The sequence below is a fragment of the Astatotilapia calliptera genome, chromosome 15, assembly GCF_964374335.1.
Source record: "Astatotilapia calliptera chromosome 15, fAstCal68.1, whole genome shotgun sequence".
Classification (NCBI taxonomy): domain Eukaryota; kingdom Metazoa; phylum Chordata; class Actinopteri; order Cichliformes; family Cichlidae; genus Astatotilapia; species Astatotilapia calliptera.
The window spans coordinates 23,154,726-23,178,099 of NC_137436.1; the positions used below are offsets into that span (position 1 = coordinate 23,154,726).

Genomic DNA, 23,374 nt, shown 5'->3' on the forward strand with positions numbered 1-23,374 from the left:
ACTTCACTCCTTTAAATTTCGAGAAATTTAGTCAAAAAATAAAATTTCTCAAAGAAGTGATTTTTAACACCTTTTTCTGAATTTTAAAGGTTTTAAATGTCTTGAAGAATCTTAAAGAAGTTCCATCAGTTCAGGACCTCTTTAGGGGTCACTTCATTAAGAAGGTAAAATATATCAGAACACAAATGATGTGTTTATTGTATATTACAGCTTAACAAATGATCAGAGATTTGATTACTAAAACATCGTCACAGATGTGGAACAAAGCAGAGTGAAGGATTCTTCCTCTGATCAGTTAGTATGTGATTATCCAAATTATTATGAAAATCAACGTTTTATACACTCTTCAGTCTTCATCAATCAGTTATTTGCATTTTTAAGTTCTAAAAATGTTTTCATCCAAAACTTGTTTGTCCCAGATGCAATTTTACTTTTAAGTCGCATGTAAAAACAATATATGAGTTTTGTGTAATATTCTGTGAATATATATTAAAAAATGCAAGAAATAAAGGTTTGTGTATTCAACAGGGGACAGCTGTGTATCCTTTCCTGTTTTCTGTTCTGTCTGATGAGAGTAAATGGGAGAAACCGTACACTTTTTATCCGGAACACTTCCTGGACAAAGATGAAAAGTTTATCCAGCGTGATGCCTTCATGGTTTTTTTCTGCAGGTTTGTAATCAACTTCTTGTCAAGACCCAGTCTACTCACAGATATAATCTAGTATATTTTTTTGTTTTGTATTTCAGGTCGCAGGGTTTGTCCCGGAGCAAGGCTGGCCAGGATGGAAGTCTTCATCTTCTTCACCTTCCTTCTGCAGCACTTCCGAATTGCTCTGCCATCTGGGGTTTCAGATGATGAACTGCTTCTATCACCATCTGATAGCCTGATCCCTAACCCTTCAAATGTTAAACTGTGTGCTGTCCCCTTGTGAGACACAGTGGGCTGATGTAATTAATTCTAAACAAGAAATCATTTATATAAAAGAAGCTGCTAATGAAATAGGTAGAAGGGGTGGTGTTTCCTTGATTCTTCTTTAAGCAAGAAAAATCAGTTTGAGACTCCGAAAGAAACCTGCGGCACCACGAGGAGCTTTGTAAGGATATTTTTAATCTCCAGTGTTGTATTCATTTAATCAGGGTAATTCAGACATGCATCTGACTAGTGCATTCAGCATACCCACAATCTACAGATGATTCAGAAGATAGAAACCTCCGTTTGTTGTAAATACAATACTATGCATTTAGGCTTAACCCAAGTGTAGACAGTCAACTGACACACCAACATCTTCAGTTACACTGAAACAATCCATTCTAACTTTTGTCAGAGTCACACCTTTCCTTGACATTTTCCACTGAGGTTCAGAAAAAGTGTTTATGAAAAGATAAGATGGGATTTTCACTACTAATACAAACTAAACTGATCTCTTTCACAGTTTATTCCATTCATCTCATTCAAATTCTGTCCTTTGCATTGATGCAGTATAAACATTAATTCACACTTCACACTGAGTTTTCCTATTTTCTCTTCCAATGGTGATTGTGTATTTCTCCTGGCTCTCCTTACATTTTCCCTTCATGGCACATAGCGGCCCCTCCCTGAGCCTGGTTCTGCTGAAGATTACTTCTTGTTAAAAGAACTTCTTTTTTTTCTTCCTACCTCTGCCAAGTGCTGCCTATAGTTCATCGTTTGATTGCTGAGGTTTTACTTCATATGTGCATGCTTTACTATGTGTCAGCATAGATTTACACTTCTGCAAATCTAAACTGTGTTATATCCAAACTTTGTTACATAATATATAAAAGGAGTTGGCAACATATAAATGCAGCTGTGTGAAACTGAATTGAGTATTGAATTGTTAACATTGTTCACCCAGAACAACGTGTGTTCTATCTTGATTTTGTGTTTACAGTTTGGTTCTGAACTTATTTTGCATATTGTAATGATTACTATTTCAGCATCAGATCAGTCAGATCTATACGGTCTCTTTATAAAATGTACTGATTAAATCTAGCGGAGCATATACTGTTAAAGATTTTATAATGAAATATATATGCTTGTTATTCCCTCTTCCACATTATTACAAAAAATATGACATGTATTCTCTGTAGACACAGGAAGAAGCCTCCAGAAGAACCAGGCTCTGCTGTGACTGGTTGGGCTCACGGGAAGAAGAGAGCCAGAGATTAATAATAACCAATAATTAAATACAGAGAGGTGTATCAACACATAATGAGTGGAAAAGGTGACTGAAGAAGAAATATTCAGTGCAGCAGCCTACACCTATTCCAACATAACAAAGGGAGGATTCAGGGTCACCTGATCCTGTTAGGATGCCTGGGTCGTCGACCCAGGGTTTTTGAGTTTTTGATATTATTTATACTTCCTAGTTTTTGGTTTCTTTGAGTTCCGTCTTATGGCTTATGTCTCTGTCGTCTTTAGTTGCTCTGTCTCCCCTATCACCTGCATCCCCTTGTCTAGTTCGCGTCTATGTGTATCTTAAGTTCCTATATCCCCGTGTTCAGTCAGTGTTTGTCTGCCCTGTTCCCACGTCTCTGTTCCCTTTGTAGTGCCTGCATGTGAGTCTGTGTCTTTGTTCAGTCTGTGTTATGTGTTTCCTGTTTTACTTTGAAGGTCTCTGTCTTTTCTCAGTGTGTTCAGTTTATGCTTCTTTGGTCTCGTCAGTTCTGATTTGCCCCAGCTGTGTTTCCCTCCTGTTACCCATTCCCTGATTGCTCCCTCTGTGTATTTAAGCCCTGTGTTTCTCTGTGTCCGTGTCGCGATCTACCGTTTTCTTAGCTGTGTGTTCTGTCATTTCTCTAGTTTAAGTTTGTTTTGAGTTTTTTTAGTTTTGTTATATTTTGAGTATTAAATTAAAGCCTTTTTTGAGTTCACGTCTGTCTCCGGAGTCTGCACCTTGGGTCCTATTCCTGCCTGCACACAGCCACACCTAACAGATCCAGCCCTAACTACATGCTTTGTCAAAAAGGAAAGTTGTAAGCCTAATCTTAAAAGCAGAGATAGTGTTTGCCTCCAAAATCAAATTGAAAGCTAGTTCCACAGAAGAGGAGCCTGAAAGATGAAGGCTTTGCCACCCATTCTAATTTTAAATACTCTAAGACCCACAAGAAGCCTGCAGTTTTAGAGTGAAGCGGTCTACTGGGTTATAAGATGAGGTGTTTAGATTGGGCCTGATTATTCAAGACCTTGTATGTGAAAATCATTGTTTTCAATATCTGTGTTTATTTGAAAAAAAAAATGCTGAACATTAAAATGCTTTATTAAACTCAGAAAGAACATCATAACCAACAACACAAAACATTATTGATTAATATTTCTGATACATGAGAGATTGTGACTTCATGTACGAAAGTCACAGCATAAACCTGCGACAAAGTGAGATTAAATGGCAACTATGTGAATTAATCTTAAAAATAAAAAGATGCACCTGAAAGCATTTGCATATTGATTGTATATAACTGCATACTACTACTATTAAAAAATACAATATACTGCAATATAAGAAAGAAATTTTACAAATGTATACTTCATTAAGATTATGCTGGTCATAACTCTTGATGTCACAGTATTACAGCTATTACTATTACTGTATTTAATCTATTTGTAAATCTGAAAAATATAAAATAAATTAAAAAAACATTTTGGTTGATGTTTAAAAAAAGAATTAAGCACATTTTAATGTAAATGAAAATGTACTTTTAGATTGTTAATTAGATAAAACTAGACAAAAATAAATTATGAAGGTTGTATAATGAATTTCAGGCATGATATTGAATATTACTAAATATTGAATAATATATACTACTGAAAATTAAATTTTACTAAGTAATACTACTAATACTTGTAACTATAACAAATAATTATGAATGCTTAAATATGAAAAAGGTCAGTGCAAATGTTAAGATGTGAATATGAAAAGCTAAAGACTGATTATCAAACGATATGTATGTATGGTATTTATGTAATGTAAGATAGGAAAAAAACACTGAAAAAACAGGGGTTAAAATATCTGGAATATATAAACAGCAGTCCCCAACCCACGGGCCTCGGACCGGTACCGGTCCGTGAGTCGTTTGGTACCGAGCCGCGAGAGTTGAGGCTCAGGTGTGAAATGTATAGTTTATGAATACATTTTCTTTTTTTCGGTACCGGTACTAGTTTTATTTTGTTGTATTTATCTGCGACACCTTAAAGGCTGGTCCGTGAAAATATTGTCGGGCATAAACCGGTCCATGGCGCAAAAAAGGTTGGAGACTGCTGATGTAAAAAACATAGCAGATATGCAGAAAATCTCTCTTAATGTAGTTAAACAAATGAAAAGTTTCATTTGCTAGTTTTCTCATTCGAATTCTGGACCATTAGATTCTTTTCATGGTGGCGTAGATGCTGCTGCTATCACTGGAAGCTGCAGAAGAGGCGTAGGAAACTCTGACTCTCCTGTTGGTCGCCACATCACCTTCCTGACGTTTACTGTGAGCCTGTGAGATAAGAGTAAGAAACGTAACAAATAAACACTTAAACACACTTAGAGAAAAAAATACATGTGCTCTGTCACCCGAGTAAAAAATACTTGTACTCAGTCTTGTACTTGTAAATATGAAACAAGCGTGAATTTGCACTGGTGCATAATCTCACCCTTTCTTGACTGGTTCCTGGTACATGGCAGTTGTCTGTGGTCATTTCCTGGACAAACATAGTTTAGTTTAAGTTTATTACTGAAAATGATGGATAGAGAAAATAAAAGAATTCACAAAAGTTGTCATTATTCTTTAAAACCCTGATTATTTAATTTGAAAACTCACAATGTTGCCACTTGTCGGTGATTTTTTCACTAAAAACATAGAAAAGGACACATTTCAGTTCAATACTGACTGACTTGTAAAAACATTTTTGTTTATAAATTGTAAATATACCATTCTTACGTTTACTTATTTTCCATATGACGATAGCAATCATTATAAACAGTACAGCAAACCCACCGGCTACAACGATCAGAATGATGTTGGACTGAACTGTAAAGTTCATAAGTGAAACAATGAAACATGACATTATTATGAACCAGAGCTCAGTATGTTGGCAGGATTTGAAAAACTGTACTGACCTGCATTTGGGCATTCTTGAGCTGCTCGAGCCGATTTAATTGTAGTTGTTGCTGTAGTTGATTCTGTCGTGTTTCTTGTCGTGTGTGATTTAGTTGAGGTTATTGTTGTAGTTGAATTAAATGTGGTTGTTTTCGTAGGTGATTTAATTGTGGTCACTGTTGTATTTGATGTAGTTATTCTTATTGTCCCCAGGGATATAGCTTTGGTTCTTATTACAATCGATGTAGTTGTATTTTTTGTCATCAGGGATTCAACAACTGTGGTTGTTGTTGTAACTGATTTAGTAAAGGTTGTTGTCATGGGTGATTTAGTTTTGGTTGTTGTTATAGTTGTTTTACTGTTGATGACTGTTGTTGAGGGTGATGTTGTTACAACTGCTGTTGTGGGTGCTTGAGTAGTTGTTGCGCTTGATATAGATCCTTCTGATTTGGGTTTTGCTGTAGTTGTTGATGATGCTGTTGTTCTTGTGCTTGCTGAGTCCTTTTCTAAAGATGTCAAGAATACCAGAAAAATAAAATATCTGATATTTAGTTTTACAATCTAGGAATATGCAGATATGATTAAACCAGACAAAACTGCTTGTGTGTGTGTGTGTGTGTGTGTGTGTGTGTGTGTGTGTGTGTGTGTGTGTACTCACACATATATCTCTGCACCATAACTTTATACATATTTATGTATAAATATATTTGATACATACATATTTATTAGGGGTGCAACGATACACAAAATTCACGGTTCGGTTCGGTTCGATACTTTGGTGTCACGGTTCGATATTTTTTCGATACAAAAAATGTTCATGCATTTTTAATTTGTCATTTATTAAAATTATAAATATATATTTTAACTCAAAAGTACAGTTTTTAAATTTAACCCTAACCCTTGTGCGTGTTTTTTATTTTGACAGCGAATGCGCACCTGCGGACCACTTATGTGCAGCCCTGGTTATTTAGCTCATCATATTGCAGCCACAGAAATTCTTTTGTCCATGAAACCATAAAGCTGCACTTTCTTTTTGCCTTATAGTCTGATTTGTCATAACTTCTCCGTTTTGTGGTAAGCTTTTCTTTGGCTGTCACTTCTTCACCCTGACCTGTCTTATTTGGCTCAGCAGAACTGAAATGCTTTTACACACGCACTCACATAAGCTCAGCGATTCTCTGCGCGATCAACCTCTCACATGTTTAAGCTTGCTGCGGGAGATTTCACTTGTCATGTTTGCATAGTAAGCTAACGATTAATAAGACGATGTCAGAGGAATTGGTGCACAAATTATCATCACTCACAGATCAGTGCTGTCGCTCTCTATACACAGTTCGCACGATTGCAAAGTGAAAGCAAAAAAACAAGCGCAAATTCAAACGCGACTTCAATATGTCACGTATTGACAGTGGCTCACCGATGCCAATGACATAATTACCCAGCTACATTTCTGAAAGAATGCAAAAGCATTGACATATATTTTTCCTACAATAGCCCGACGGGCAGGGAAGAGATAGATTTTGGTAGCCCGACTGAAAAAATCGCTAGCTCCGGGACGTCGGGCTAGCGATATTGCAAGCCCTGTATCTGATTGAGGAATCACTCATCTTTGGAAAAGAGAGTTTATTACAGAGAAATGTCTCTTTCCAAAATAAAAGCTATACTATCCGCTTCTTCTGGGCTATATTCTCAGCAGCATAAGGAGAATCATGTGCTAACAGCTGTCTAAATGACTCGGCTAAAGTTAGTAGCATGCTTGCTTTTTTTTGTCTGCTTCCACTTGTCTTTGCACTAGGATGATGTTGGCGTAAATGTGCAGTCATATTCGTTGTGTTCCCACTAGTGATTTCAGGTTAATCTCGTTGAAATGACCTTAACGCCACAACACGGCAAATCTCCGTTAACGAGCTACCGCCGATAGCTCCATGCATGGGGCTAGACGGCCAACACGTTAACGAGCTAACTGCGCTAACACACTAGCTCCCACCCATGTAATTGAGCATTGCGTGGCACATCCAACATACTGTTTTACTTTAGTCCATGACTCGCTTACCTTCAGGGTCATACGTCACATGAAAACCAAAATAATTCCAAACGCCAGATCTGAATGAGGGTGGGGGAGGTGCCCTGCCCTCTTCCTTCTGACGATGCTGTCTGTGTTGAGCGCTCAGTGGATCTGCGCTGGACAGTGCAGCCTAGGCGGAGTAGTCGAACGCAGATTCACTGAGCGCTCAACACAGACAGCATCGTCAGAAGGAAAATTGATAAAATAAATTACAAATGTTGTATTGTTCGATACATATGCGTACCGAACCGAAAGCACTGTATCGAACGGTTCAATATCGATACGAATATCGTTGCACCCCTAATATTTATGTATGTATCAATTGTTCACATTTTGCTCACAAAAGTGAGCAGAAGTTTAGATTCAAATTTGGAAATGTTCATGCTTGAAAAAAAAAGACATTGTATGCATAACGATAAACACATACAGTATCATAGGTCAAGCATCAGTGTCCAAAACTGAAAATTTAAACAAATATTCTTCTATCTCATTTTCTGTCTCCTGTTTTAAGGCTCTTAATTAAAAAAAAAAAAAGTCTATTCTTGTGAGTAATAACAACATAATTGTATCAGTGTGGTTTAGACATTTGCATAAAAAGGGAAAGATCTTTGGTTGGAGATCAGAGGGGGTTGCATCAGGGTGGAATCTGGTATTAAAATCTGCCAAATCAAATATGTTGAGCTACCAGCTGTGGTGACCCCTGTAGTGACACAAGGAGTGTCAAAAGTAACCTTTATCAGTGGCTTTACACTTAACTTCCTCACTCTAATCATAATTACTGTAATGTTTGAAGGTTCACACATCACTATAGAAACACTAACTGTTAGAAACAGACAGGAGAGCCCCAGAGTCTGAAACTTGCTTTCCTGATAAAAACTCCCTGCAGCGGTAATCACTGTCATCCAGTGATTTGATCCAGTGACAGTGTCGCTGATGTATTACTTACTCAACCAACAAAGGTCCACTGTTACATTTAGCATTAAAGTCTGCTGCATTTTGACAGTGCAAGTGATATTTATAGGAAATGGGAAATGCAAAAGGCAGACATCAAGGACCCCCTGCCAAATGCAAAATTTATAAAGGTATTTAAACTCTTTACATAAAACTACTATTCTTATTTTTTCTCTAAAATATGTGATTTAGCTGTTTTGATTTGGGGGGGGGGGGGGGGGGGGTTGTTTTTTGTTTTTTTCAAAATGACCTATCAGCCAATACATATTCCCAGCTAAATGTCCTGCAAGACATTTTGCACACTTTTTAAAACATTTTTAGTTAGTTCCCTTTAATGTTTTTTACATTTAGTTTCAGTTTTTTAATTTTCAATTTAGTGAACTATATAAACTTATTTAAACTTAACTATATAAACTTTAAAGTTTTCTTGTCAGCTATGCACAAATAGATTTATTCTATATTTTCACTGTTGTGTCTTGAGAAACCTTGTAGTTGGAAGACTGGTATACTTTTAAATGTTTTTTCTTCTTTTATGGTTTCATAATTTGCTCACCTGTGTTTGTGACTGACACACACACACACACACACTCACTTTATCACCCTCAATTTCAAGGCCCTTCCTACAGCTCTGAATTTCTGCTCATAGATAAGCAATAGTAATGCTGCACTACTTGCACAAAACAAAGGCACTTCACCTTCATGTCTCACGTTGTTGGTGAAATTGGATGGTGGGATTCCTGCTGCTGATAAAAAAGAAAGAAAAACAAAGTTCATTCTGGGTACTTTAATTAAAATGATTATTTAATAAGTTTGAAGAAGACAGAAGAAGAAAGTTATCATGACAAAAACATACAGCACTATAGGTAAAGCATAATTTAGAACAATGAATTAGATTCTCCTCTGAGTTTTTGCTTCCTGTTTATGAAGCTATTAGAATCTATAAATCTTTATATGTTTGTGTGTAAATCACACATAATTAAATAAAGGTTGGATTTGCACATCTGCTTAATAAGTGAAAGATTGGTAGTTCGAGATCATCTGGCTTTAAATCTGCCAAATCAAATACGAATTGTCTCCTGCGGTGACCTTTTGTGAATACGAGAGAAGCCAAAAGTAGACTTTATCAGTCACTTTAGAGTTAATGACCTTCCTCTAATTATAATTATTGTAATGTTTGAAACAGTTTAAGGCAAAAATATTATGATAGAAATACTCACTGTTAAAAACAGACAGAAAAACCATAAAGTTTGAAACTTGTTTTCCTGATATGAACTGTCTGCAGTTATAACGACCGTCATCCAGTGATGTGATGTTCTTTATAACCAGAGAACAGTTTTCTGTGACACTCAGTCTGCCTGACTTAGATCTGGCGTCATTGTGAATCTTCCCATGTTCAAACAGTGGCACTGTTATGAAACTTCGGGAAGCACCAAATAGCCAGGTAGTACTGTTACAGCTTTTATTAAAGTCTTCTCTGTTTTGACAAGCCAACGTGATTTCATTTCCAATCCTAACAGACAGGTAGGGGTGAGTTCCTGCTGCTGAGGAAAAGAGAAAAGCAAAGCAAAACAAACAAATAAAAAACATACAAACGTAAAACTTTTGTCTTCATTCTTCATTAGATTAGAAGTTCTGGCATATAAAACCTGGTATTCGATTCCTGTCTCACATCACTACCTGTAAAAGTTTCTGTACTTTTACTCTGGAGACCAACGATGTCAAACTCATTTGAAATGGTGGACCACATACAGCCCACTTTGATCTTAAGTGGACCAGACCAGTGAAATTACAGTGGTCCCTCACTTCACCTTTTGCGGCCTCGCTATTTCGCGGATTTTTTTGGTGCAATTTTGCATGCTTTTTTTTTTTTTTTTTTTACATCGCATTGTGTTCTGCGTCCTGATCGGCTGTAGACCATTATCTGTAGAGCATCCTCCATGCCGTGTCTCCTGTCCAGCACAGAATGCATTCAGCTTGTCAAATTTACATAAATCTTTGATCGCTGGCAGTGAGACTGAAGTGCTGTACTGTATGTTTGTAAGTTTCCTCCCCAACAAACACAACAATGTCGACAAAATGTTTTGCACTGTCAAAGACACCTGCGGTAGCACCCAAAAGGCAGAGGAAGATGCTAACCATCACACAATAAGTTGGACTTCTGGACATGCTAAAGGAAGCTAAAAGTTACCGTATTTTTCAGACCATAAGACACATCGGGTTATAAGGCGTGACATAAGCAGTGATATAAGTCAAACTTTACTCAACTCGTTCTTCTTGCTTCGTCTATTTCTGTACCATTGATTCATTAATGTTGAATTCTCTCGCAGCTGCTCTATTCCCATGTTCTGGACCTGAAAACAGGCTTTGATCTTTGGTTTCATTCTATAATACTGGATGTATTTTTCTACGAAGGTTTGAACTTTGAGAGTGTTTAAACAAGAGAGAAACGTGAAAATGTTCATGCCTGTCTGAGAAAAGTGTATGAAGTGTGTAGTTAGGGGTTTTACAGCCTTAAAACATCTATAATAACTGTAAAAGTAAAAGTTGGCTACTTTGTGGATTTCCCCTATCGCGGGTTATTTTTAGAACATAACTCCCACGATAAACAAAGGACCACTGTAGCCTTTGTGTAAGTGTAAAGAAGTTTAACACATTTAAACACTGATATATATTTAATATATATAACAATACACCTGTTTTTCCACATGATAAAGTAATGCTGCTATTGTAAATGAAAGAGGGCTGTCAGCATGACTCTTTGAGCTTAAGGTTTAAGAAATAATATAAAATTAAAGGAAAAAGTTTTGTTAGCTCATCGTCAGACTTCACAGAAATTTCTATAGTAGATTGTGAAAAATGGAAACTTTCTGTCATTTCATTGTTCAACTATGTCTTATTTATTCAGTGTAGTATAAATGGCAATGGGGAAAGGTCTTTATCAGTATGAAAAGACGCAGAACTTACGAAAATACAGTTAAAAGTCCAAAATGCCTTCTGTATGCCTTCCTTTACATTTTCCAAAGCCATACAGTGGGACAGTCTGTGGTGGGTCAGTTCTTATGTTTGACACCCCTGCTGTAGACTTAGCTTTAAATTTCCTTATCGTGATGCTGTCTTATTACTGTAACGTTTCAGACCATTCAATGTGCAAACAGTTTCGAAGGACATACCCGCTGTTAATACAGACAGATGCATAACTGCTTCTTCTGATCTGAATTGACTGAGGCGCAAAGACCAAAACACTCAGCTGTGAGATTCTTTTTGACTAAAAAACAGTCTGTCTGATTAAGTCTGTTGAAGATCTGTTTTTTGAAAAAAGTGGCATCACTAGGATAGTGGTACATAGAAATCTTGTCACTACTGCAAAATTTGAACTAAAAAAAAATACAGACTCATATTTTTTTTTAAAGATATGTTAAATGTTTCCTTACCTGCTAATGGCAGCATTAGTATCACAAACACATAAATGTTAGCCAGTTTTAATCCAGCCATTGTGCTTTATTCTGTCTTTTCTTGTCTCCCGTTCTCTCACTCTTGACTCTGAAATGGCACATACTCGAGTGTCATAGATATAAATGTAGACATAAGTATGTTCCACCAAAGCATGACTTCACTGGGGTTTTTTGTGTGTGGGCGGATCATATTAGACCATTAGGCATATGTAAAGGAAAAAAAGAAAAAAAAGAGTGATGTTTATCCCTTTTTTTTTTAACCAAAGTGACACTATCAGAGCTAACTAATGTGTGTTGTTATTCTATTTGTGTAAATGTGCAGATGCTGTAGTTTTGTCTCTACTGAAGCCAGAGTACACTTCCTGTCCACAGCCATCTTTAAAAGCAACTGTGACCAATAATGAGGTCATTATTACCATAAACACTCCAGCTATTTTTGTCTTCTGGTCATGATTATTATTTGTATAATTTTCTTATCTCCAGACCCTAAAAATGGATGTATGATATTAGAAATTTTTTGGTTATTCTTTGTGCAGCAGAAACATACACAGTTAAATGATAGCCTCGTGCAATTTATCCTAAAGCCCACTAATCCACGTACGTTATATAATGCAGTGTGAAATGTGCTTTTAAATAAAACGTATATTATTTATTCTGTGTTTATTAGACAGCAGAATTCATGTTAACAGTAGACATAAACAGGTGGAAATTGAACAGTTGAGCCCATCTTTATGTCCAGGTTGTAAACATTTTACTTGTTTAGCAGCTGGGAAAGAACAATTTTTAGTCATATGACACCGGTTATCCTCAAATAATTTTTGCGTGGGAGGTCTTTCGTTATGAATTTGGTCAAAACAACAGCAGAGCTCTGGAGGTGTTACCCACAAATGGACAAAATAATCATGAGGTGTGAACACACTGATGTTAGTTTTAACTTGCATGAGAAACTCAAACACTGTCATGAACTGGCTGTGTGGCAGGGACCATGACAAACACAATCCCCCTCTTTGGAAACTTGGAATAGTATGTTTTGTTTTGTTTTAAATAGCATAACAGTAAACAGCTGCGTCAAGACAATAATTAGAAATGACTATTTCTAATTATTGAAAACTGATATTATCAGTTCCAAGAGTAAGTTTGGGTGTGTTTTTGTGTGCACTGGTTAGATTAACTAAGGTCGATTCAGAGGATGGTGAGAATGTAGGTAGAAGAGCAGCAGGCCTGTAGTTTTAGTCTCTAACAAAAGCCACATGACTCATTCATGGACATTTGAGGCCAGTCGGTCAGTATAATACACCTTCCTATAATTCACAGCATCTGTGATGTGTGTTTGTTTCTTTGTCCACTAACTCTGGTGCACAACTGGGAGCTGAGAGACAAACTTTGCAGGTACACCAAGGCCTCTTAGCATCCCTGTCTAAATTATACACTGTGATGCCATCATGTTGTCCACAGACTACCTTGCAACACGCTGAATAAAGCTATTTTTAGCATATACTGTACCCACATATACTATGCCTATATATTTTTCACACTAATGGATTTTACTGATGTTACCAGCTTTATTTTAACTAATATTGTAGTGTCCCTCCAACAGAAGATGGTATTAGGTATTCCGTTTACTGGCTGTTTATTAAGAACAGTAACACAGTCAACTGCGGACCGTAGCCAATGCCAAAACAACAGGGAAAACGCTCTCTCCAGAATCAAAACAAAACAAACAAGTCACTCTCTCTTCACCTTTTCATGATCCTTTTCCCTGCATAGACCAAAGGCACACTCTCTAACACCCACCCCCCAAACACTCTCAGCCAACCACACGCATGCTATCCTACAGACTCTCTCTCATGATCTGATTGACAGGCCCAACGGCCTCTAGCACTAGATTTACTAAACCTGTGCAAATTTGCGTAACTTCCCTCAACCCAACACCTCCTAGAATTACTGGCTTTTTTATTTTCTGGTGCAAGTCCCGAGGTGTTAATCACCCCTGCTGAGATTTTCACAGGTCGTCAGCTCATTTCTCCTCCAGCTTTTGTTGTGCAAACCACCCATTATCCTTGAGGCCTGGCACATTTGCATTTGCTCACTCAGAGTTGCTCAGATCCAAGTCAGGCCAAACCTCTGTGTTACAACTTTCAGAAATGCCTGCCGTATCTATACAAAATATCCCACACATTGACTGACCTGCAAATATAAAAGACACACATTCACACCTTCCTTGACTCTCAGCACAGATCTTCCATTGTTCCATTGTCACTGTGTATGTGAGGAAGAGGCATTGCTTGACTACAGCACAGTACTGTGCATAAAAGCAGACCGACCAGGCGGAAGAATCATTTCTTGTTCACATTTCTGAGAACGCACATCAGGATGGCCTCCGTATCACTGCCACGCAGGAAGAACCTCTCTGTGCAACAGGCTTTGGCCTGGCTTCAGGAAATGGACAAAGCAGATTTTGATGGAGGAGAGGTTTCATTTGTCCAGCAGGCCACTGATACCTCCTCAGAAGAATCTGAAAAGGAGACGGAACAAGAACCCAACATGATTCCACGGAAGAGGCACCGTGGTACTGGAAAGCCCTGTTTGAGCCACACGGCAAAAGATGGCACTGTGTGGATGAGGAGGACATTGGAATGCCCAGTGCAGTAGCAAATCGCTCGTGCTTCACTGTGCAAGCTGGACCCACAGAGTCTGCTAAGGTTTGTCACTGCACAGCAAATCCAGCATGTCCAAATTAACACTGTCAGATTAGATTTCAACACTATTAAAGTGTCTATATGGGTCCAGAGAGTGTTAATTTAACTCTTTTTGGAGAGTTGGTACGTTAACTCTGATTTAGTGTTAAACACCAAATCTATCTGGAGTTGATAATTTAACATTTACTAATGCTAACTAGGTGGTAAGAGTTTATATATTAACTCTCAAAGAGTATTTTAGTTTAACTACATAAGAGTTATCTTCTAATTAATTCTAAAAGGTGGAAATTTTACTGTTCTGAACTTCTAGAAATTCCTTTGGAAATAAACAGTTATTAAAAAGATGCAATGGTTTTTGAAAAACATTTATTCTGAACTGTGCACCACAATTTCAAAACATTTTCTGAAAGATGTAACAGTGTACATGTTCTCACTTTCATTAGAATTTTGTTTGACATAGATGAGCTGGTAAATGCAAATAACAGCATTCTCATCACTTATTTCTTCAATACAATATGCATGTCCTTCATTCATCACTTTGTGGAACTTCAACGCACTTCTGCTGTCCCCCATATTCCATCTTCATATTCACAGCATATTCTGTGTGGAGATCAGAGAGTAACGCGTTACTGTAATCTGATTACTTTTTTCAAGTAACGAGTAAAGTAAGGGATTACTATTGCAAAAACGGTAATTAGATTACCGTTACTTTCCCGTAGGAACGCTGCGTTACTGCGTTACTAAAACTGTGATTTTTTGCGAGAATGTCTCACGACAGTGACGTAAGCGAGTGCGCCGTTAGTGACAACAGCTGTGTGCAGATCAACAATGGATCACATATCGAGTGCGGGAGAGAGTATGAGCGTGCAGCGTTTAAAGCGTGGAAGTACTGACCTTACTTTGAGTTTGATTCCATAAAAAGTGACAAAAACATTAGCGTCCGTTGTGCGTGGGAAGAAAACTTCTTTTTACAGCGAAAAAAACCCCTAAACTTCCAAGCAAGTACCGAGTGCGCTATGACGTAATGGGAAATTCACAGAGAAACTCGCGGATTCTTCCATTGACCACGGCACACCTGCACCAGGGTAAACCTCCGCCTACCGCAGTCCTGCTTTACAGGTGAAAATAGAGCAACAGGACCGCTGAGTCTTTGACTTTATTTATTTTCTGCTGTGTTTTACTTGCATCTACTTGAAAGACTGAGTGTAAACACAAAAAATATTTTATTTTATGTGCTGGAATGTGCAGGAAAAAGGGTTTAAATGTTAAACTAATTTATTCAAGTCAGAGAATGTTGCCTATAGTTTAATTTTTACTTGATGCATAAAGTTAAAAGATTAAAACTGATAAAACAAGTTAAAAAAAGAGACTTTTCCATTTGATTACATTTTGTATGATGGATTATGCAGAAAAAGTAGAATTGGGCTGAAAGATCTATCTCTTTATCACCTCTATCAGGTTGTAAATCGTGTTTTTAAAAAGTAACTAAGTAATTAATTACTTTTGAAAATAAGTAATCAGTAAAGTAACGGGATTACTTTTTTGGGGAAGTAATCAGTAATTAGTTACTGATTACTTTTTTCAAGTAACTTGACCAACACTGGTGGAGATTGATTAAAAATTGATTAAAAATTAGTTGACACTAATTAATTGCACAAATAATCACAAATAATCATAGTAAAAAAAAAAAGGAATAATTTTTGAGCCATTACTTGTGTAAAGTATTTTCCCAAAAGACAAGGACACAGACAACAGGTAATACTGAACTAAATTTAAAACCTCAACCTTTTTCATTTTTACCTAAACCGTGTGCACAAAACTCTGGAGGGATCTAGATGCTAACGTAGAACCCAGTCAGGACATCTGCTACTGCTGTTTGCTCCTTTTTTTATGGGAGATCGTTTTCAGGCTTCAAGTAGCACCATTATACCAACATTTCACATTCTAGACATTGTTTTAGGTGTATTTAAGTTGACCAAAAATTTGACTGAAAATTCACATGTAAGCTTTTTTTCAGGACTGTAGTATTTGCCCACAAACAATACCTTCCACCTAGCTAAAACAGAATATTATGCTATCAGCGAGCAATATGGCTAATGCCTTTCACATAGCTTTGTCTAAACTCCAAAGAGCCACAGAAGTAAAAGCTAATAATAATAATTGAAACAATCTTTGAAAAAATGACTTACCAAGCATGGCAAACAACTCAAATATGTAGAGCAAAATGTTCTGAAACAGCTGAAAACAGACAAATTTGCGGCGATCTCCGACATCTGGACATGCTTCAACAAGAACTGTGCTAAGAGTTTCACTCCAGGAGAACATATGACCATAGATAAACAGAGGTTCCCTACCAAGGTTCCTTGTCCATTCACACAGTATATCGCAACCAAGCCAGAGAGATTTGGAATCAAGTTCTGGATGGCCACGGATTTGGAGACCAAATATGTCTGCAACGCATATCCTTACTTGGGAAAGGACGCCAGTCGTCAGAAGGGAGAGAGGCTGGCAGAGAACGTGGTCATGAAACTGATGGAGCCGTTTTTGGATGATGGGAGAAACGTCACAACGGACAATTTCTTTACTTCACTGTCACTGTCGCACAGACTACTTCAGCGCAAAACAACATTACTGGGCACGTGAATAAAGTCCGGTGTGAACTTCCTCAACTTGCAAAAAATACTGCAAAGCGAGAGATATTCTCGACTTCAGTGCTTAGAAGTGGCATGTTTACCTGTGCAACATGTCACAAATTCACCTGTGCCAAATGCAGGGATGATGGACACTGGGTCTGCCAATGCTGTAAAGTTTGAAACACTTTGAAATAAAACAGACTTGTGTACCCATATATTGTGAATGTGTGTCTTTTGTATCGATACAGCAGGAATTTCTGAAGGTTGTAACACAGAGGTTTGGCCTGCCTTGGATCTCAGTAAACAAATGCCAATGTTGCACACACACACACACACACTGCTCTTGCTCTTGACGAAGGCGGTCGCACAGAAGATCTTGGAGAACGCACGGCTGCCGTGAATACTCAGAACAAGACCTCTAAGTGAAAAACTGGATTACATCTGGAGGGGCTAGCTCGAATAACACCTTTGAACGCAAATTCGATCACATCTTGGGGAAGTGCACTGCGGTCGTGAGTTCTCAGAACCTGCTCTTTGAGCAAAAAGAATGAAAACATCACAGAACGTAAGTTTGGATAACATCAGCTCGCGGCTCTCCAACAGGAGATTGAGAGACCAGTGTTGGACTGTTAGAACAGCTTTGAAATTCATAAGAGTTGTTCGCACTAAAGTAAAAACCATCATCACTTCATGCGGAGACCCCTTCGGCACCAGCTGCGGTCTCAAGGCTGGAGCTGAACAAAACACCCTAAAAACGACTGTGTTTAGACTGTTCCCCCCATTCCATGCAAGGCCACCTGGGTTGGCTGGAAGACTGTTTACTTAGCCTGGCGGAGCGAAGGACACTGTCTCAGCTGAACTCTGGACACACACACACACACACACACACACATACACTGATATGCACACACTGATCCCCCCTCCCTTTCCAAACGCCTTCCATGCTTGTGCCCTACCGGGGAAGATGGCAGTCGACTGGACCAGCGCAGACATGCTGCAGGACCGGATGCGCTGTCTACACCGGCTCTCTCTTACCCTTTACCCACCCCTGTTGCTTGTCTTGTGTTTCTATGGTGTATTGATAGTCATTTTGTGCTGAGGTGTTTTTTCTGTTATCAAACTGTTCTCCCACTAGGAGCTCAGTCTGAGTGGAGTTTTTTTTCTCCTCCTCTTACCTCATGTTATGTATTTTCGTTGTTTTTTTCCTATCAGCCTACCTTTCTGACATGTCTCCCCAATGTGATGTTTGTGTAAAGTTGGTCAGAAGGTTCCTTTGTAAGTGCGCATGCGCCATTAGCGTGCTGCCTGCTGTAACCCTAATTTCCTTCGGGATTAATAAAGTATTCTGATTCTGATTCTGATTGCCTACTCTTTCTCTTGTCTATTGTGGTGAAACTTATAAGGCGCAAATTATCTGTTCACATCCGTTATAAGGCTTGTGCGTAGTATCTGCGTCATTTGAATAATATCGAATCTTGACCGACATTTGCCGTCATGTTAAATGTTGTTGTGTGTTTTTGTCTCCACCCACGCTTATCCTGAGTACTAATGCCATAATATATTATCCTGATTACCTCATCTTCACTTACCAGCTGCAGATACATAAACGACGGTTTTATGCCGTTATAAAGATTGTGTTCCTGCTTTGAAATGTAACCCATGGTCTCTATGGCTATTGTTTGAAACTGTATTAAATCAACTTCTTGGTGGTGGTGGGGGGGGGGGGGGGGTGTCCTCTGTTGTTTAGATGATGTTTTTTGGGGGCAATATTTTTGTTTGATGTTTCCAGGATGTGCTTCATCATCAGAGAAAAACATAGATAAGCTATTTTAATTGTGTGAGACGTGATGTAATTTTCCCGAGAACTGAGTAAGCGATCTTTCATAAGAACGTAATGACAAGAGCAGCAGAACTTTGTACGTTTCTGCCTGATGTCGGGTTTGATTCATGCCACTTCTTACTATATGGAAACCCATGTGCATTAGACACAAGTGTAGCCGGATGGGCTACTCGTATTTCTTTTTCTCTCTCTCCCTCGCTCGCTCTCCCGCCCTCGCTCTCTCCTGCATTCGCAACTAGGTTAATTGGGAACCCACCTGCATATTGATTGCAGGGGGGCATCAGTCCGTATAAAGTGAAGCCGGTCTTCTCCTGGTTTATTCCTCCCATGCCTTTCGCGAAAAGCAGCAGTAATGCTGGCACACCGCTACGGATTGATCAGCAATTATTAATCCTTTATTTATCCAGGTAAAAAATCTCATTGAGATTAAAAATCTCATTTCCAAGAGAGACCTGGCATCATAATTGAGCAGATCATGTGACAGCTACAGCGCGGCAGCTTCTGTTTTACTCCAGCGTTGCGGAGAGAGGTGCTAGAGTTATCTCCACCAGTGCAGTATAGCGCCTCCAGTCCAGGGGGTTTGATTGCTGCCTTCACCTCTCCGTGGCAAATCGCCCAACCTTAATTGGAGAATCGAGACGCCTGCCTAGTTGCTGTTTGAGGGCTCCTCCTCAGTGCAGCTGCTGTCTTGTCTTGTGTCATCTTTTATTTTCCTGGAACTGTTTTTATTAAGTGGGCTTACCTTTCTTTGGTCCACCTGGTTTTATTCTATTTTATTCTGGATTGCTGCTTGTCCCCACGCCTCCGTGATCGGGCTAGAGCGATCCTCTGCCCAAGTGTCGTGTTGGGAACTTTAAACTTTTTTTAAACTCCAAAACACATGCAAACTCCAAAACACTTGCAAATTCCAAAACACAACGGAAGTGCTCCAGGACGCTAGGGGCAGTGTTGAGGTTTTGTTACCTAGTAACTACACAAGCCAGAAAGTACCAATGACCGGATTTAGGCTGTATCCCAATTCAGGGTCTGCGGCCTTGAAGGCCGCATTTTAAGGCCGATTACGTCACAGCGACACGACGAAGGCTGTCCCAATTCAAAGGCTGCTTGAAATGTGGCCCCCAAATGCGTCCTTAATTTCTCTGAATTTTAAGGATGGGTCGGTGTAGCCTTCATGGCCCAACATATCCCAGATTTCATAGCGCGGCGGTGGTGTGGATAATTTTGCCGAAAAAAACGGCGGAAGCGGAGGCCTGGACAGTTACCACCAACCCAAGCTGTGGTTTGACTCGTGGGATGTAAGGCGTGTGTGTGTGTGTGTGTGTGTGTGTGTGTGATTTCTTTTATTAAAGCTATTAAAGATGATATGTAGCGAGCCTGATGCTCAGCGTCCTTTTATTCTTTTAACGTGTTGTTCTGTGTTTTATTTCAGTGAACAGAGGACGTGCCAGTGGTCCAGGGACCTCAGGTGGTGGGTCATTTTCACACTTCCTTTTGTACAACACTGGGTGCCAGCTGTAGTGATTTTCTTTTTGTGTGATTTTGTTTTGGGTCCACGGCTGCTGGTTAGTCCAAGTTCCATGATTGTTTTATTGCACTTTTAGGACACTGTCAACTACGATGCTACATTAATGTATTAATTTTATTCTTTATTTTAACTATAAATAAAACTGTATTAATATTGGAGCCAACCTGCCTCGGTGTGCATCCTTGAATATGTGCGGCCTCTTTTATTTATTTTTCTTAAATATATATATTTCCTGGAGGTGAAATTCCTCTTGGTGGCGTTGTCATGTTATTACTATTTCTTTTATAACTCCGCCGACCACTTGGTCACACAAGCATTGCCCTATATGAAATTTTTTTTTATCACTCTTTTTTTTTTCATTAGTCAATTCAGTTGTGGTTGTTATGTCTTAGAATTTGCACAATCCAATAGCAGAATTAGCTAAGAATCAGAAAGGCCCAAAAAAGAAAGCATGGAGCATGAAAAATGCAGACAGTGGTGGCAGAGCACACTTTTCATTATTTTGAACACTGGTTTTCACTTCAGCTCTTTGTGTGTTATAGCTTCACTCTTCTTCAACAATAGGGTGATGGATCAACAACAGCACAAACAAGAGTACCCCACAGACCATTGGTATCCCTGGCAGACTGCCTCCACTGGCAGCAGAACTCTCTGTAGGTACATTTGCCATCATTAGATTACCAGCAGACCGCTTCTGTCACCCCTGAACCATAAATTCTAAATATGGTCATGCTTACGACTGCCTGTTAAGAGTTGGGCTGCAGCATCTGAACAAACTGAAGATGAGAGATCAGAGCCTGGCTGATACCAAAATGAAGACTATTACAGTACTCAACCCTGGATTAAATAAATGCACGTATCACTTTCTCGAAGTTAGCAAATGATAAAAATGTTCTTAGTTTTTGCAAGAGCCCTGAACTGGAAGAAGCTGGCTTTTACAACAGAGTTTCTTTGTGTCTTAAATGAAAAAAGATGAAGGACACAATCAGATTTTTTTGAAATGGGAGTTCTGGACTTTTCCAGAGCCTAGGTCACCGTTAAGAGAAAAACGAGGGTCAGAAGGTCCAAATAGTACAATCTCAGTTTTTTGATCGTTTACATTCAAAAAATGTAATGCAAACGACGATTTAATATCAACAAGGCAGTCTAGCAGAACATTTTTAGAGAGTCTTTAGAATTCTTTTTAAGAGGAAAGTAGGTTTGATAGACATTGGCATAACAATGAAATGAGATTTCATGTTTCCTGAAAATAAAGCCTAATGGGAGCATGCAAAGTGAAAAGAGTACTGGGCCACAGATAGATCCTTGGGGGGGACCCCACATGTAAGGTGCGTGGATGTGGATAAAGAGCTACCGGACCTGACCGAAAAACTTCTATCAGTTAAATAGGATCGAAACCAGTCAAGTGCAGTTACCCACACAGACCAGGTCACTTCTTCACATTTGTTATGTCTACTTGAAATATGTCAGATGATAGAAGCTCAACAAATACACACATAAAGAAAAAATATACGAGTGACGAGACATTAGATATCACAAATATACACACCAAATTTTAATCGCTATTTTAAAGAGATAGTAAAATGATAATAGGACAGCTTGAGAAAATAAATTTCAGCCATATATGTCTTTTAAATTTGTATTTGAAAGTTTTTGTTTGCTTGAAATATGCATTAAACTCACCCTATTTAAAGATAAATACCATCAGTAATATCAAAACACATTACTGATCTCTGTGTAAATATGTTTCTTTGACTGGAACACCATGATACAGACAGACCATGAACTCAATGTTAAGAACATCCACCTGAGAGTCTGTAACTGATTGTCCTGATCTGAATCATGGTGTAAGGACCATGATCCTCTGATGTGACCTTTATAACCAGAGAACAGTGTGCTGTAACACTCAGTGTGTCTGATTTAGATCCAGCTTCTTTCTGAACCGTACCAAATTTACGTTGGTAATTGAATTCTTATCTATCTCAGGCAAAGTAACTCCATCTCCAGCTCTAACAGAGAAGCTGGAACTGGATGGCTGAGATGGAACTGCTGAGAAAAAATAAATAAATAAGGAGAGAGAGAGAGAGAGAGAGAGAGAGAGAGAGAGAGAAATGTAATACCTTTATAGGTTTTTGATAGGTTACGGGTCTGAAAAATACACTAAATTTGCCATGTTAAAAGAATAGGAAGAAAGAAAAGAAGAGGTTCATGCATAATATCAATGATATTCAGCTAGAAATTTCCTGAAAGCAATACTGTGTTAAAACCTTTTCTTGCACCTTTTCTTCACTCACCCAGACCCAGCTTAGCCTTCCTCCTCTCACAAACCTCCACCTGCCATTAGGGATGGGTACCGGTATCCGGTGCCATTATGGCATTAACGGTAGTAACCAGAGTTGTCACACACTTTGGATTCTAGCCAATCATTTTACCTTTGCAAGGATAGTAGGCGGGCCCAGGTACGTACGTTCTTTTAGAGCAGACCTACAGATAAAAAAAAAAATCCCCAAGGCGAAGTGGTCAAAAGTCTGGCTGTACTTCACAGCAAAAGATGCAAACTCAGCAGCCTGCAACAAGTGCTTTAAGGTGATACTGTGCAAAGGAGGTAACATCTCGAATCTGGTGAAACACCTGGCGACACATGGCGTTTTTTTAAAAGCCGAGAAATGCACCATATTTGATAGCTTGCTGCGAGACCTCACACCGGCACATCTACTGCGGGTGTGGTGCCTGTTATCGACCCGGTGTTAGCAACATCCCCCAAGAACCCGAAGACGAGAGTCCTGGCCCCCAGCCCTGCCAGTGTAGCAGAATTGATGACGGATGATGATGGCAGCAGCAGCCGTTCTTCTCTGGTGAGTAGCTTAATGTTGTTCGTGTGTAATTTACGTTGAGTAGGCTAACCACGTTATTACATTAATAAGGTAAGGTGAACTAGCAAACACCGTCATAGTTACATGCGGCTGTCTTCTTGTTTGATGGCAGATACTCCCTTCACCCTGGCCAAAAAGGCTAAAATGACCAAAGAAAAAGTGGGAAACAGCTAAACATGAGAGGTTTTTGGACAAAGTTGGTGTCACGGCTCGGCTGTGTGGCAGGCAGGAGGAG

The 23,374-nt window shown here is 38.8% G+C and overlaps 1 protein-coding gene and 1 long non-coding RNA gene across 2 annotated transcripts; one reads left to right on the forward strand and one right to left on the reverse strand.

Moving 5' to 3' along the window:
• The first annotated feature begins 87 nt into the window (after nucleotides 1–87).
• On the forward strand, nucleotides 88–3,593 carry LOC113006578 (uncharacterized). Its single transcript, XR_003269778.2, has 3 exons — nucleotides 88–164; nucleotides 529–671; nucleotides 749–3,593. It is a non-coding gene; the product is annotated as an uncharacterized LOC113006578 (long non-coding RNA).
• Nucleotides 3,262–11,747, reverse strand: LOC113007070 (uncharacterized). Its single transcript, XM_026143432.2, has 7 exons — nucleotides 11,549–11,747; nucleotides 8,813–8,860; nucleotides 5,122–5,607; nucleotides 4,943–5,032; nucleotides 4,823–4,851; nucleotides 4,656–4,703; nucleotides 3,262–4,498 (listed from the first exon to the last, which is right to left on the reverse strand). The coding sequence occupies exons 1-7, from the start codon at nucleotides 11,607–11,609 to the stop codon at nucleotides 4,379–4,381; spliced, it is 882 nt and encodes a 293-aa protein (XP_025999217.2). The 5' UTR covers nucleotides 11,610–11,747; the 3' UTR covers nucleotides 3,262–4,378.
• Nucleotides 11,748–23,374: the final 11,627 nt, after the last annotated feature.